This window comes from Mercurialis annua, linkage group LG6 (genome assembly GCF_937616625.2).
Source record: "Mercurialis annua linkage group LG6, ddMerAnnu1.2, whole genome shotgun sequence".
NCBI classification, from domain to species: Eukaryota; Viridiplantae; Streptophyta; class Magnoliopsida; order Malpighiales; family Euphorbiaceae; genus Mercurialis; species Mercurialis annua.
Window position 1 is genome coordinate 41647795 of NC_065575.1, and position 17124 is coordinate 41664918.

The 17124-nt window shown below is 27.5% G+C and overlaps 1 protein-coding gene across 1 annotated transcript; it reads right to left on the reverse strand.

Moving 5' to 3' along the window:
- Positions 1-78: 78 nt before the first annotated feature.
- On the reverse strand, positions 79-4693 carry LOC126686197 (aluminum-activated malate transporter 12-like). The gene is made up of 6 exons (XM_050380247.2): positions 4230-4693; positions 3629-3769; positions 2426-2698; positions 1656-1768; positions 1118-1264; positions 79-812 (listed from the first exon to the last, which is right to left on the reverse strand). The coding sequence occupies exons 1-6, from the start codon at positions 4525-4527 to the stop codon at positions 492-494; spliced, it is 1293 nt and encodes a 430-aa protein (XP_050236204.1). The 5' UTR covers positions 4528-4693; the 3' UTR covers positions 79-491.
- Between the last annotated feature and the right edge of the window lie 12431 nt (positions 4694-17124).

The window sequence follows — 17124 nt, forward strand, 5'->3', positions numbered from 1 at the left end:
TTTTATCTTCTTCATATCTATTTATCTTTTATCTCCAAATCATTGCTATACACTAATGAAATTGTGAAGGGAATTGGATTACATGTAACAAATGTGTATGATTATTTGCAATTTCAGTATACATTATAAAATATATGAGGCTCGATTCCGGATTTAGACTTATATTTTAAAAAATAAAGTCATCCGTCTACAAACAGATTCGTAAGCTCATAATAAACACAACCGATAGCTGAACTTATTAAGTCTTTTTTGTTATTGTTAAAACAAAAAAAAATGGAGGAAATAGAATATGTGCATTAACTGCAATGGCTTTTGTATACTTTACAGTATAAGCATCCCCTCACCAATATCATAAGTATTTAAATATATAATCTCTCAAGAAAAAACCATTTCTTCTTGGTTATAGCTATCTTCTCCATCCTCTTGAGCACATATGCATATCCATATATATATATATATATATATATATATTAACTGGTTATTGGTACAAGCTACTGATCACATTGTTTGAAGCAAGCAAGTTCTCCAAGTTCATCAACCTCTTTGGCCAAAATTTCCAATTTGTGTAGCATCTCCATTAATGAGAAAACAAAGCTTGCTATTTCAAGTCCTTCTGCTGCATTTGAAGGACAGATTAATGCCACCTCAGTTAGTTGCATCCTTGCTGATTTTAACTTTGGCACTATTAAAATTTGTGCCTTGCATTTTTTCATTTTCTTTAAGCTTTCTCCAAGCTCCTTTAATGCCCATGCAAGTGAGGATCCGACTTCTAAGCATGGTTCTTTAATTGATTGTCTTAGATTTCGCATTGACTGCATAAAATCAATAAATTTTTAGGCTGATTACTACTTTTTTTTTTTGGTATAATTCAAAAATTTGTAAACAATAACTTGGAGTGCATATGCACTTAATTATTAGGCTACTCAATTATGCAATGGTTAATAAATAAAGGTTCATTTTGACCCTCCAACTTGAGTCAAAAGATCAAAATAATTTAAGTTGGTGACTTTAAAGAAAAACCATATTCATCAACAACAAAAAACCATCAACTTGTCATTTTGGATCATGGAGTAATATTTTTGACTGAATCTTTCTTTTCGTTAATATTTTTTTTTACCTCAGTAGGAGCTGGCTGAAGAGAAGCTTGGAGTGAAAAGATGGTTGCAGCAAGTTCTCTAAGAATTTCTCCAATCTTTAGGTATTTATCCCAAGGGTACGACATCCCAAATTTACCATGCCATGGTTCCCATTTTGCAAAATTTGCCTGAGAATTAAAACAAGAAAAACACATTTAAGTCCCAATATCAGAAATTAATTAATAATATAAAAGCAACAAAAGTTCATTTTCCTCCTAAATTAGGCAAAAAAAATCAATCAAGGCCAAATTCATGGTTTTGAGAAACAAACATCCTTAACTTGATATTTTGACTCGTTTTACCCATTTAAATGAGGTGACAAATTATTATTGTAGCATTATATACAAATCGGAGCTGAAGCTTAGTAAGACAATTTAAAGCTGAAGGGATAAAATGAGTTATAATGTCAAGTTTAGGGTGTATTTTTCCCAAAGCCATAAACTTGATTTTAATTGATCTTTTGTACTAAATTTAGGGGGTAAAATGAACCTTTATTAAATATAAAATTATATATTGTACCAATGATTCATCCTTGGACTTGGAGTTGAGCACTGATTTGCATTTACTGAAGTTGGTAATTGGCTTGTCTTCCTTTTCATTCTTGAGTACTTTGAAATACTCCTCATGGCATCCTACAAATTAATGATGACAATTTTACACTCCTTTCTGGTTTTTCACCATCAAAACTAACAATAAGTGAAGATGAAGAAAAATACAAAATAGGCAAAATGAATTAATATATTCAAAACCACAATGAAATTGATATATATGTTATGCATAAAAAATCATGTTGCTTTGTTTAATATTTATGATTTGTGTCCATTATATCCAAATAACAAATAAAAAAACAAAGAATATAATTGACAAATATTAAATATTAAACAAAAATTTTAAGAAATGATCTATTCAATTTTATCAAAAAATATTAGTATATTACTACAAAAGTTTGCGAATTATTTTATTAAATTGTGATTTTTTTATTTCAAATATTAATTAATTTATCATTAAAAAAACTAAAGATATTGAATTTGTATATTATTTTTATCAATTAAACCCTTTATTTACCGCTTGAATATGGTTTGACACAAGACATAAAATCATTGGATCGACATGTCATAATTATTAATTCAGGATATATAAAATTCAATAATTTTATCATGATTGAGAATACATTGATTTATTTTGTCTAAATAATAATTTCTTTTTGATGAATAATTATTTTTGAAAAATAGATGTAATTGTTATATATTTAAAATTACATGATGAATAATTAAGAAAAGAGATGGTACCTTCAATGGAGGAGGCAAGGGAATTGAATTTGGAGACAAAAGAATGATGAAGCTCATCACTAGCCCATGTTGGAAACACGAACAAGCTTATGAAAATGCAGATTACAAACCCTAAAGCAATCATCAACAGCCTTTCACGAGCTAATTCAATCACCTTCTCGAACCGCAGCCCGGAGACGGCGACGAGACTGAAGGTGAGTATGAATATCATTGCTCCATAGTCATATCTTACTTTTATGCTCGGTTTCATTCTGCAGTATGTCGCTGCTCCGCCTGAATTTCATTTTTATAGAATAATGATTGAAAAATTATTGCATGTACGAAATTAAATAAAAATAAAAGTAAAATGAATTAATGTATTCACGATTATGATAAAATTGATTAAAGTATATTGAATGAAAAAGTATTACAGTCCGATCCATCTATTTTATAGTTTAAATCAAATATATCCATGTAGGAAATTAAAAATGAAGCATTTAATTTGTAAATTAAAGTATAAATTCAATATCTTAACTTATTTTTATAACAAATTAGTCCATTTTTGGAGAATAAATTCATAATTTTTTCATAATAACAATAAAATTCATAAAAACAACATAAACTTTTTTTGATAAATTTTGACGGACATTTTCTTAATTTTTATGAGTTTTTCTCTAATTATAAACTAATCTTAAAATAAATTAAGAAAAAAAAAACAGACTTTTTTTATCTGGTGTTTAAATATAATTGACACAAATTTAAAAATTGCTGAACCTAATTGATAAAAAGATATTCATGATATATTTATCAATTTTACTGTAATTACACATATTAGTTTATTTTTACAATGAAATATAATATGTTAAGTATGGCATATATTTTGATTTGAACACAATACTTCACATGTTTCAGATAACCGTAGTTATATATATGAATTTTATTTAATAAGCCACTCTAGTATTGTCTGCCACACTGAATGTACATGCAAATTGCCCACTAATTAATGTAGAAAAATAATAATTTATAAAAAGAATAAACTTCCAAATGGTTTGGAACACAGATATATAGAAAGCTGGGATATGTACAATAAAAAGAAATCCTGTAATTGGGAGCCAGCACCAAAGATAAGTGTGTTTTTTTGTTTAATATTTTGTTCATAATAATTCATCAAAAAAAAATAAAAAACTGTTCATAATGTAGTATACGGAATATTTGAAACCGTACCAAAAGATAGTACTGCAATTCCAACAATAATGGAGTTTCCGATTCCACCAATTTGTTGACCTAAAGTTGACGTCATGCACCCTAATGCACCTCCTAATATAGTTCCCATTCCACGATTCAGCCCCTTTCCAAGTGTAGCACCTATCACAACAATTCAAACACTAATTTATATTTGATATTTTGTACTAAAATAAATTTAATAACTAAGTTAAAATCTACTTATTTTTAAATAAATTTATAATTTAGCTGAATAACATTAAAAATGAACGAACGGTTTAAATTTAAAATTAAAAAAAAACGAAAGATCATATTATTTGATTTTCAAGAAGGATAAACTGCGAATTACATCCAGAAGTGGAACGATTCTAAAATTAGGGTAGGCTTCAGCCCTGCATAAGACCAATTTTTTTGTCTTTTTTTTAAATAGAGTTAATCTTTTTAAAGGTTTGTAATAAATTTAAGGCTAAAAGAAGAGGTTAAGATCGAAATGCGGAAAAACTACAGGTTAATAAAAAATTAAGCTCAAATTGGAAAAAAATCTAGTTCCGCCACTACAGTGTAAAGCGTATACTGATTTGGTCTAATAATAATTGAAACAAACCTGCATAGAACTCAAAGATGACAACAACAGTCATAATAGCCCACATAGCATTATCATCACCAACTTCTTTGTAAAGAGGATCAAGAAAATACAGAAGTGAAACCAGAACCAGAGCCACTCCAACTTTCAAACTATGCACACATTTTCTCACATCGACTTCATTTTTCATTTCTTTAACAGAAGAAACCAAGAACAAAAACACAGAAACTCGATCACCATTCTTTTTCTTTTCCATGCAAACACTCTCTAATGATCCTCCTCCTTCTGGAATATCCACCACATGCACAGTAGATCCCATTTTGCTGTGATAACTAACTTGTTCTTACTATTATACTAATTAACTAAGTTGATGAGTGAATTTGAGAGGAACTAATGTTTGTGTTTGTGTATTTATATAGATATATAGATCGAAGTTTGAAGGATGGACGTTTGTCTAAAGTGGCCATTCGCACTTCAAACCAGATAAATCAGTGAGTAGATGTATATTTTTAATTTATAGAAAGAGAAATGGAAGATTAAGAACATGCAAAAATCATTACGTATATTATTTTTTTGAACTGTTAGTGACTGTAGTGGAACACGCTTGCACAATACGAACTAACGTGGCGAATGGTCTTTTCGCAACATATGTTGTTTCTTTTGAAAGTAATTTTATTTAGGCTTATCCCTTTTAAAAAAACCCTCACCTTTTACCCCCAATTCATTTGCACCCTCACATTGTAAAACCACCAAATATACTCAAATTACGACCTTTCACTTTCAATTCCACCTTCAAACATTAAATTGATCTCTTTTCACTTGAAAAAATAGCTTTCTTTTTGTTTTAAATAAAATATTAAGTCCTATTTTAAAATATATGCTAAAATTTAAAATATTAATTTGAATTTTTTTCGAATAAAACGAGGTCAATTTAATATTTGAAGGTGCAATTGAAAGTGAAAGGTTATAATTTGGATATATTTGGTGGTTTTACAATGTGAGGGTGCAAACGAATTGGAGGTAAAAGATAGGGGGATTTTAAAGGAATAAGCCTTTTATTTATACTATAGTTTACAACCGCAGCATTGTAACCAGATGGGTTTATCAAAAAAAAAACGTGGCATTGATTGTAAAACAAAATTGTACAGAATTGATATAAAACAAGACGCTTATGGTGCAATACAATATACAATTAAATTAGGGTAGAATAATTGCTGATTAAAACTTTTATGGAATGATTAGCAGACTATATTTAAAGAAGAATAAAAAAAATTGAGATACGATTTGGTATAAACTCTCATCTACATCCACTTTCCTCCATTAGGAGATTTTCACTATATTCGGAGTTGTTACAAGTTCATTTCTAATTTAGATTTTTCAGATTAAAACAGAAGATATAATTTATACAAATCTTTCTATTTTCAATTCCATCCATTGGACTATCGTAATTCATAGAACTATTTATTTTAGGCCTAATTACTTAAAAACCCCCATCTTATAAAATTTTTCGTTTATACTCTCACCTAGGAAAAAGTTCATTTGTACCTTTTTTTTGATTTTTCATTTTCATCTCTACCCTAAAATTTAAATTTTTGACAATTAAATTAATTAAAGGATGAAAACATTATAAATGATTAATAATATCAATATTTAATTAGAATATAAGCTAAATATAAAGGATCATTTTGAATATTTTTCCAAATGAAAAGAGGTCAAATTAGGTCTTTAGGGTAGAGACGAAAATGAAAAATCAAAAAAAGGGTACAAATGAACTTTTTTCAAGGTCATGGTATAAACAAAAAAATATTATAAGATGGTTTTTTTTAAATAATTAGGCCTTTATTCTATTGCATACATTTTTAGAACATTTCTAACAAAGAGACAAATACACAATTTAAAAAAAAAAAAGAAATATTGTCAACCTCACTAAGACTCTAATTGAACTTTTCTTCAATAGCTTATTACGAATCAAATAAAAAATATAATACAATAGATATACGTGATAAATTAGATAGTAGATAAGCTATATGTAATAAAATTATAAAAAATAAATTCTATTAAAAAGTATTATATTCATAGAATTCAGACGGTATAAACGCTAGGCAGTAATCTATAAGGTCGTGAGATCAACTTCTCTCACAAGCCCTCTCCGACCCTTTAATTATAAAATTAAAAATAAAAATCTGAGACGATTATAAACAAAAGATAAATTTGTATTCCTATTTATGACATCGACTATATATAACACATGAAGCATATTTTCAAATTAAATGAACGGTGGAAAATAATAGATACACATTGCTGAGGAGTACATAAAGTATGTAGATTTTGAAGTGCATGTAGTACAAAGTAATTATATGATGGGATGAGGATTAGGGTAGTCTTATAAAGTTTGGAATGATTCCATTATAGAAGACAAATTAATTATAGGGATGCATATTGGTAAGTGGCCAAGAAATAGCATCACCAATTTTATGTACGCCTTCGCCTATTTCAATTTTCTTGTCATGTTCACCAAAATGGCTCCAAGTATTTCGTGCGTGTCATTTCCTGTTTCAAAGACGTTTGACATCATTTTCTTTAAAGCCATTCCATCTTCTTGTGTGCTCTACTTAATTTGTCTTGCAATGTATGATTGAAAATGTGAAATATATACTAAATAGTTCATTTATGAAGTAATTAAAATTATTTAGACCATTTTGGTGAATATTTGACGAATTTATAATTAACCATTAAGAAATTCTATTTTTTAGCGTTTTAGACGTGATCATCAGCCGATTTTGGTTTAACTGGTTCGACTGGCCAGTCCGGTCCGATTTTAAAAAAACTGATTGACACACTTAAATCGATTGGAAAAAATTTAAAGCAAAATTGTCAAATAAAATAGATTTCCAAACTTTAAAATATTCAAATAAATGTATAAAAAATCAAAAATATTGAGTTTTTTTTTTTGAATTATTAGGCCTAAAATATAAATTTGTTCTTGATATCTTTCACTATTTGTGGATGGTAATATGATATTAAGACTAAAAAAAATGACTAATAGCTATAAAAAATAATTAAATTCAATAAGGAGGTGATTATATTTCTTTTAGGAGTAAAATTACAAATAAGAATTTATTTATATGCATATATACATGTGCATTTAATTAATTAGCTGATCAATCGCATGTCGATCAATTTCTATTTGTGGTTTTTGTCACAAACATTGTTTTAATTTTAGAAGTCAATAAAAAGATGACAAGTAATTAGCATTTAGTGAAGTGATCTTAACCAAACTCCGTCAAAAGGAACAAAAATGAGGGCTTTGTTAAATAAATGTTAAATTTATTAATTGAGAGACTGCGTTGCTTAATCGGACTATTAACTATTAATATAAACGGTCAACAGAAGTTTCAAAAGAAACTAAGTGGAAGATAATCCTATAATAAGAGAGAAATTATTTAAAAATATTATATGAGAGGTGATGATATAGAAGAAAGTATTATAGCACTTCCAGCCTTAGTGGACTTCATTTGTCCCATTTTCTCCACCTTCTATTGTTTGTTACGTGATCTTGTTTGTTTTATGTAATTCTATTCTTAAATTCAGAACAATGTGATTTTGCTGTTTGGAGACCAAATTTTAGTTATTTAACTTCACTGAAAATAATTAATTTAAATATTGGTAAAATTCATATTTAGATATTGAGTTTTTTAATGTTTTATTTTATTAATATTAGATATTTCGGTGATAAAAAAAAATGTTAACATTACTTATATCTACACCTGAAATGAAAACCAAGCATTTTGTGGTTTAAAAATACAAAATATAGTTAGTATGTAGTCGTTGCAGTAACAAATAAATAAAATTTATAATTATACTTTGTGATAGTCGAATCAAATTAAAAAAATCCGATTAAAAGATTTATTTTTAATAAAAATAAAAGTGCATTGATTCAATATAAAAATACATAAAAATTTTGCAAAATATTTATATAGCCACAATTATAGTTTGTTTGCTAAATTTATCATAATTTTTAAATTTTGCTAGTTTGATCTATTTTTTCTCTTATCATTGTTAAAACTTTCAAATAGATGTTGACATTAAGTTTTTTATTTAATTTTTTATTCAATAAATAATAATTATTCTAATTTTATTAAATATTTAAATAAAATTACTATTGCTATAAAATATATATATATAATTTTGTCCATATAGATGATGATGAATCATTTAAATGTCCTAATTGTTATCTTCTATTTGATTCTGATAACCACTTAGTCATTCATGTTGATTGATCACATCCCATAAGGAATTATAGCTTCTTTTGATCAAACATGTACTGAGTTTGTTACAATATCTACTAACCATTCAATTATACATATAGAAAATATGGAAATATATGTATGTCATAGTTCTTTTTTTAATATAGAATTGGAGTTTTTTTTATAATCGAATAATCTTTCATTAATAATAATAAACAGTTACAGGTGTAAAAATTTAAAAAGGGTATAACCGTTTCCAATGACCTGACATGGAATAAGATGTAAACCTTAATTCGCAGATCGCCTTGCAAAATAAAATTAAAATTACATAACTGCTCTACCGGAATTGAAGTTCATTAATATAGAAAAAGAGTATCCAATAAATTTGTAAACTTAATTAAAAATAATAAATAAATATTTTAGCCAGTTAATGGATCATCTAATTATACATTCGCTCAACGAAAATTAATAAAATGATAAGCGAACAATATTTAGTATAATATTGTAAGTTGTTGAGACACGAAAATAAAAAAGTTAATTTTTATGTTTATTTATATATTATGAAGAATAAATAAGTTATTTATTATGAAGCTAATTGATCATAATAGTTATTTTTATTACTGTTGGTTTGAAAAACAAAAATGTTTATCTAACAAAAATTGAAAATTCAAAAGTTAATCTTTTTCACGGTTTATGGTTGTTTTAGAGGTAAAAAACAGTAAAAAGTTACAGAAAAATTTGGTAAAAGAAAGTTTAGAGCAATACACACACCATTTTTTTGTGGTTTTTTAATAAAGTAAAAAAAGTAAAAATTCAGGTTAAATCTACATAAGCACCCATGTCAGAATGGCCATGTACAAAAAATCTGTCTATCCATTTTTCTACTTATAGAAAAATTCAAAATACAACCTCAAAATTTTAGACATGCTATAACGAGGTGAATATTGAGGAATACAATAAATTATAGCAAATCTAATACTAACTTCTATAATTTTTTAGAGCAAATTGTTGTGACTGTGATATTATTCATTTATGATATGATTTACAATTTCGGTTTTCTTATTCAAAAAACAAAATAATATAGCTCTCCTCTTTTATTTTTATTAACATTTTAGTCCTTTCATTCATTTATGTTAGTTAATTAAGTCAAAGAACTTAAATAAGAAAAATAATTTTATTTTGTCATTAAACTTATCTTTGCTATAAATATACATGAAAATTATATTTTAATGAAATCTAATAACTTAGTGATTTAAATTACTTTGCTAATCTTAAATTTTAATATGTCTTAATTTTTCGTAATTTTCTTAATTCGCTTACTTTTTAAAACTGAAAAACAAATTAAAAAAAAGTAAAAGATTTATATTAAACTGAGATTTAATTCTACAAATTAAGTCTTTTTTTTAACAAAGGCTAAACTTTTCATTAATAATAACGAAAATTAGATGAACGGTTTCTCAACATACTGAGTCAATTATTCTAGAAAAGATGATAAGAGCTGTAAAAATACAGTCATCGACTAGGCTAAACTAACCACTAAGGGTCACCCAAAATTTGTAGACTAAAACTAGATCTAATAATAAAATCTAAATTTATTGAACGTTCTAAGGAAGTCTAACTTCGAATGCACGTACCCCTGATCACATCTTCTGTGATACATCTCTCTTGAAGATTAAAAACAACATCGATATTGACGTAAAACATACCTGTACTTGATGAAATCGTCGTAAGATGCTGCCTATAATTGTTTCAGAGATCCAAGTCATTTGCACCGCAAAAAACAATTTCATCTCGAAAGATGAAAAAAACTACTCTTAATTTCGATTAAATTAGATCTAATCTCAATTAGTTAGCTGGTTTTGCAGGAAAGCCAGTGGGAATGGTATGCTGGCCAGATTTAGAAGACTGGTTCTCTCCTCTTCAGTTTACTTCATCTGGAGTGCAAGAAACAGGAAAATATTTATGAATGAAGATTGTTCTGCAGTTGACACAATTCAAAAGATCAGGAATGTGATTTTGGCAAAGTTCAGCAATGTCAGATCAAATAACAACATAGATCAAGTTATTTATGTAATGCAGAACTTATAGTTTTAGAGTTCTTGTTTGCTCTTTTCAGTCAGCTTTTGTCTGGTTTGTGCTAGTTGAGTTCTGTGGCTAGCCTGAGGCTTTTGTAGCAGGCGAATCGTAGATTTCTTTTCTGGTACTGGTGCTTTTAGGGTGGCTGCTGGGGCTAGCCTGAGGCTTTTGTAGCGGGTGATCTCCAGTTGGCCTGTTTCCCCTGTTTTTGCTTTTGTAGTTTCTGTTCTTCTGTTCAGGCCTGAGGCTTTTGTAACAGGCCTGGGTTTTTTTCCTCTTCTTGGTTGAGCTTAGTCTGTTAAACTTAGTTTTAGTCTCCCTTTAGCTTGTTTAGGGAGGTTTAGGTGTATTTTCTTTTGAGTTTATTCAATTGAGCCTTTTTGGTTGCTTTCCACCAAAAAAAAATAATAATTTCTAGATCTAGACCAAAATTGGCCAAGAAAAAAACTTTATTCAAAAAAAAAAAAGATAAAAACTATGAAAAAAACTAAATTTGAGAGATTGGTGAGGTGATTTTTGGCCAAAAATGGCCAAAAACCACCGCCAAATGAACAAAAAGAAGAAAATTTACTAGGGTTTGAGAGATTTTTCAAAATAGAGAAACGGCCAGGGTTTTTTGACTTGTGAATAACATAAAAAATAAACATAAGAATTAAAATGTTAACAAAAATAAAAGTAAAAAATCATTCAATTTTAAAATAAAAGTAAAAAATCATTCAATTTTAAAATAAAAGGAATGAAACTTTAAATTACAATGATTATTATGATAAAATTGTTTCAAGATGTGTTATCAGATACGACAACTACAGAATCAATTTATTCCTTATCTCATCTATACAAATATGGAAAAATGATTCAGACTGTATAGATAAATTTGGTTTAATTTAATATTATAAAAAAATAATTTTTTATTTTTTGAAATAACAATATTTTAAATTATTTTTGATGCAAACTAGACTGAGAAAATTAAATATCGGTTGATTCTGTTAGGTTCAATTTTAGATGAAATGATTTCTTTCACTTCAGAATCCCAAACAATTTGATTCAAGATCAATACATAAAGATTTAAAGTCATTTCTTCAAGTTGTTCTCCATTTCTAAGTCCGTATTTAGAACCTTCTTGAAAAATGTAAGCGACCAGAAATTGAATATTTCATGAGGTATCGCAACATAAAAATTAAAATATTTTAAAACTTTATAGATTTAATTCGATTTAAAAAGAATTTAAATTAAAATTCAATTTAATTGGATTCGAATCGGATGCACGCCCCCTCATTTTAATTGACAATTGTATCGATAGCATGGGTGCAGAATCCAAATAAAAACAGACCAATATCAAGCCTGTGATATACAGTTTAAAACAGGATTGACTTAAATGTTTGATTTGTGGCATGAAAAATGACATTGAGAGATATTAGTATATACTATAAATTAGACTTAAATGGTAATATGTCCTCTCAACTTGTAAGTAATGGACAATTAATACATAAATTAACTTTGTGAGCAAATCAATATACGAATTTAATGATTATAGGCAATTTGCTCCACTTTGAAAATTTGCCTCCTCAATTTGTAAGTTAATTGTCTGTTAAATTGGCAATTTGTCCCCTTAATTAGTAAGTTAATTTGCTAAAATGGACTAATTTCCCACAATCACTAAGTTCGTGTAATGATTTGCCAATAGAATTAAATTATGTATTAATTGCATATTGCTTATAAGTTGAAGGGATAAATTGCTATTTAAATCCTATAAATTAGGCATTAAGATCATCCGGTGGAATGCACTATGGGTTCTAGTCTAAAAGCTACGAAATACAAATGATAATGTCTCGCTCATAATCCCTTTTTTTCATTGTACGAATATCGTACCTTTTCTTCACGCGTTTTTGGATAGAATATAATTAGGAGTGTATACTATTTCGGCTACAATTAAATTAAGTAATTAACCCATCAAATTAAAGTGAAATTTTAATTTGATTTAAATTTTAATTAATTCGATTCGATTATAATTAATATTTTCAAAATATTAATTAATTTGGTTTATTTGATTTTTGGTATGAAATTTTTAAATTAACCAAACCAGTCAAATTAATCGAATTATATACACATTATGTTATATGTAGTTTTTTTTTTAAAAAATTAGGATATTTTTATAATTTTTTAGAATTTAGATATCAGTTTGCACCCTAAATTTATATATAATAATAAATCAATACCAAGATTAATTAACTAATTTTATTTTTATTCTTTAATAATTAATTTTAATGAAATTTGATTTCCCGATTAACCAAAAAATGACCAAATCGAATAATTATTTAGTTTGATTACAGTTCGGTTTAATTGTATATATAATGCACACCCCTTAATAGAATAGTAGAAGAGAATTGAAAAGGAAAAAAATAAAATTTGATTAAAGCATTAGAAGTCATATAGGTTTTTTTTTGTTATTATCATGAAGTATCTCTGAACAGTTTCTAACTATAAAGACGGCACTTTTAGATCTTTTACAATTAGACTAATTTGTCTTTGAGTCAGATAGATTTTTGCGGGATGCAAAGCATTAACCTCAAATTTTAAACGGCTATATACATGTGTGTGACTCGAATCCATAACTTCATTTAAGTTAAAAGCACCTTACCAATTCATTTACGTTTTGAGGTTATATAATTTTATTAATTAACTTGGAAGTGACACTATATCATTAATTAGTGCTTTTCACTATATCATACACTCAGCTGATATTGACAAAAATCTGCCCTTGTAAAGCTATGTATCGGACTCGAAAAACATACCTAACATTAACAACCAACTAAAGGAAGGAATGGGCTAATTTACATTTTACCAACTACAAGGTGAAATTCAATGAACGAATCAAAATCAAAAAATTAACAGTGAAATCAAGGAAAAAAAGAAACAATTAATGACTAGAGATAGAAAACGAGATGAAATGAGTAAAAAGTAAATTTAATGGATTACAAAATTCAGTTTTTCAACTTCCTCAAATTTTAACTAAAAATTAAAAATTTCAACTCAATCTCAACCCGCAATTTTACGAATTCGCCCTAGTCAATTTAATATCGTGTAGCCAATTCACATGTCCATCAAGCTGCCAAAAAATCATGCTGAGGTGGTAAGGCCTAATGAATTAGAAAATTCAATTTCTTTTAAACTTTTGCTATTCTAATCAAATCTTTAAAAATTTATAATTTTAATTTGATATTTTGGTCCACAAAATTCACGTCAGGATAGCTTGAATGCCACGAGGAATTTGTTATACAATATTATATCGATCGGAAAAATTGACTAAACGAGAATCACAATTAGTCGAGAAGGTTAGCATGCAACTGATGGTTGAGTCGAAGATCGCCTTTATCTCTGTTTTTCTTCCGTTCCGTTTGCTCCAAACCTCATATGTATAACTATTCATATTGTTAATTTTTTATATAGATATTTTCATATTGTTAATTAATTAGTATATATATGACGAATCCCGTGTAGGATGAGTGTGCTTACCTAACTGCCCATTTGTATGTAAATCATCCGTGCCACGGAAAACAATCAATCCGTACAATTAATTAATATTATTCACCGTTTGTCGTAATGCATGAAAATAATAGTAGCCGTTGAAATGGCTGATGCACAGTCCAAATCCACCTGAAGCTCGTCCCACACCACAGGAATGTCGCATTTTGTCATCGCATGATGATGCCGATAGGCTTGACTCGTCACTTAATTGGATAATTAAACTAATTTTTTAATTAATCTGATGATATAACATAACCCATTAATTTTGTTTCTATTATAAAAGTGCTTACACATATTTTATCTTGTCTGCTATATGTACATATGAAAGTGCAGCACCCAATATTTACTTATATTTGAGACTAAAAGATTAAATTTATTAGTAATTTAGTGGTGATGTTAGGTCAGTGTGTGAAAAAACCTTCTTTTTATGTAGTTGGTTGACTAGTAAGCTAATAAGCTACTTTTACACTCTTTTCATGTCATCTCAGCTCCCGTGCTAGTAATTATTCTATGCTAAGGGTCGTAAACGGGTCAAGTCGAGCCTGATTTAGGTCAAGTTTAAGCTCGAGTTCATAGGTTATATAAGTTCGAAATTCGAATATGAATAAGCTAAATATTCATGTTTGTGCTCGAGCTCATGTGCTAAATAAAGTTTGAGGCTTGAGTTTGAGTGAGCTTAAATTTCCAAGTTCACACAAACGATAAACGAGTTACTCGACCTCGACTCAAATCTAATAAAAACTAAAAAAAAAGCTATTGAAAAAAATATATCTTATGTGATGTAATTTAAAACATATTATATTTGATGTAGTTTAAATATTATAGTTAATTATATTAAGTTATTTACTATAAAATAGTATATAATATGAACAATTAATATGGTATATAGTTAAATTTAGATTATAAAAACACAATATAATAAAAAAGATATTATCTTATGTGTGCAAAAAATTCATTTATAGACACGTAAATCTCTTTAATTGGTATTTGAATTCACTTCACAAGTCTCATGGTTTTGACTTGCACACAAATTAGAAAATGGCAGGCAATTGAACTGGGCTATTGTATTTACTAGCAGCAGTAGTGTTTGACATATGATTAGTGGTGCATTAGTATTAGTAATACCAAATCCAGATTAATTACAATTAAGCTGTGAAATTACTACTTGGTGCAGATCTGACAACCTAACCCTAGCTCCGTTTCCTTCACTCTTCTATTTCTTCAATGGACACTTAAACTTGTTTTCCACTCTATATCTTCTATTTCTCATACCAGATTGGTGTAGATGTTTTATCATGGTCACACTCATTTATTTCTTTAATGTTCAATTGTGCCAACTCAACAAGAATTTTATTGCCAATGCCAAACTCAACATTCTTAATTGGGTGGTTCCTTTTCGGGTTTTTTCCCATTAAATTGCCCCCTAAATATTATATTCCCAAATGGTGCCCCCTTATTGAATCCGCAAGTATGACTTGCGGATTCATTATGAATTCGCAAGTCATACTTGCGGATTCAATGACCATCCCTTAATCACCCAATTAAGGGTGATTAAGGGATGGTTACCAATCATTGGGAGACAAGTTTTGTCTCCCAATGATTGGTGAATCATTGGGTTAATGATTGGGCATTTAATGCCCAATCATTAACCTAAATTATTTAAAAAATTAATTTTATTAAAAATCTATTTTAATATTACCTAATAATTAAAAATTAAAAAAATATTAAAATTAAATATAAATTTTAATATTTATAATAAATTAAAAAAACAATATTATTTTAAAATTTGAAATAAATCAATAATTTTACCAATACTAATTTTTATATTATATTAATTTATTATTTAATGTTGGTAAAATGGTGGGTATTATGATTGTTAAAATTGATATTAAATAAAAATTACTGATAAGATTTTTAAACCTAGTATGATTTAGAAAAATGTAATAAATTAAAGAATTTAGTATAATTATAAAATTTAATTGTATTTTAATAAAATGTTAGAGATTAGTTAAATTTAGGAGCAGAATATCACGGTGGTTCAAAATCGGTCCGATTTCGTGATTAGTTTTGTTCTATTTTGTACCAAATTTGTAAACAATTTTAAAAGGCCTAATCACTCAAAAACCCCTCACCTTTAAAAAAAATTTCAATCCCATCCCGACGTTGAAAAGTGTTGTCAATTAACTAAGTCTAAAGATGAAATTAAATTCTTTTTTATTCAAAAAAGTACAAATAAATCCTTTATTTTTAAAAACTAACTAAAAACCATAATCAAATTAACACTAATTTAAATTCTTAATTAATTTAACTAAATTTAAATAAATTTTAAAAACATACAGTTAATATATGCTAGACGTGGAGAATGTTTTTTTAAATTTTTTTCAAATGAAAAAGACGTTAATTTAATATTTCAGGGTACAATTAAAACATAAAAATACAAAATAGGATAAAATTGACAAATTTTTGAATTTTAAAATAATATTTTTTTTGATTTATTACAAATATTAAAATTTATATTTGATTTTAATATTTTTTAATTTTCAATTATTAGGTATATATTAAAATAAATTTTTATTGAAATTAATTTTTTTTTAATAATTTAGATTAATGATTGGGCATTAAATGCCCAATCATTAACCTAATGATTACACCAATCATTGGGAGACAAAAGTTGTCTCCCAATGATTGGTAACCATCCCTTAATCACCCCTAATCAAGTGATTAAGGGATGGTCATTGAATCCGCAAAATCCGCAAGTCATACTTGCGGATTCAATAAGGGGGCACCATTTGGGAATAAAATATTTTGGGGGCAATTTAATGGGAAAAAACCCGTTCCTTTTCTATAAGCTCGTTTTACTTTACCGATGCACGTAAGGCTGTGCAATGGTTAATTCGGTCAGTTTGGTCATCAAACAAACAAATCGAACACTAAAATTTAATAAAAGTCCAAAACTGAGCCGGATTAAGTTGGATTACACCAAACTGAACCGAAAAATTTGATTTGGTTCGGTTGGTTCAGTTTAAAAATCAAACTTTTACCTTTGTTATTTTTAATTTTGAAATTAA

Bases quoted from the DNA above. Each gene is read 5' to 3' on its own strand.
- LOC126686197 (XM_050380247.2), bottom strand. From the start codon at position 4,527: ATGGGATCTACTGTGCATGTGGTGGATATTCCAGAAGGAGGAGGATCA. The intron at 3,770-4,229 runs GTTTGTTTCAAT...TTGTTGTGATAG, and splicing joins CATCTTTGAGTTCTATGCAG to GTGCTACACTTGGAAAGGGG. The intron at 1,769-2,425 runs GTACCATCTCTT...ATTAATTTGTAG, and splicing joins CCTTGCCTCCTCCATTGAAG to GATGCCATGAGGAGTATTTC.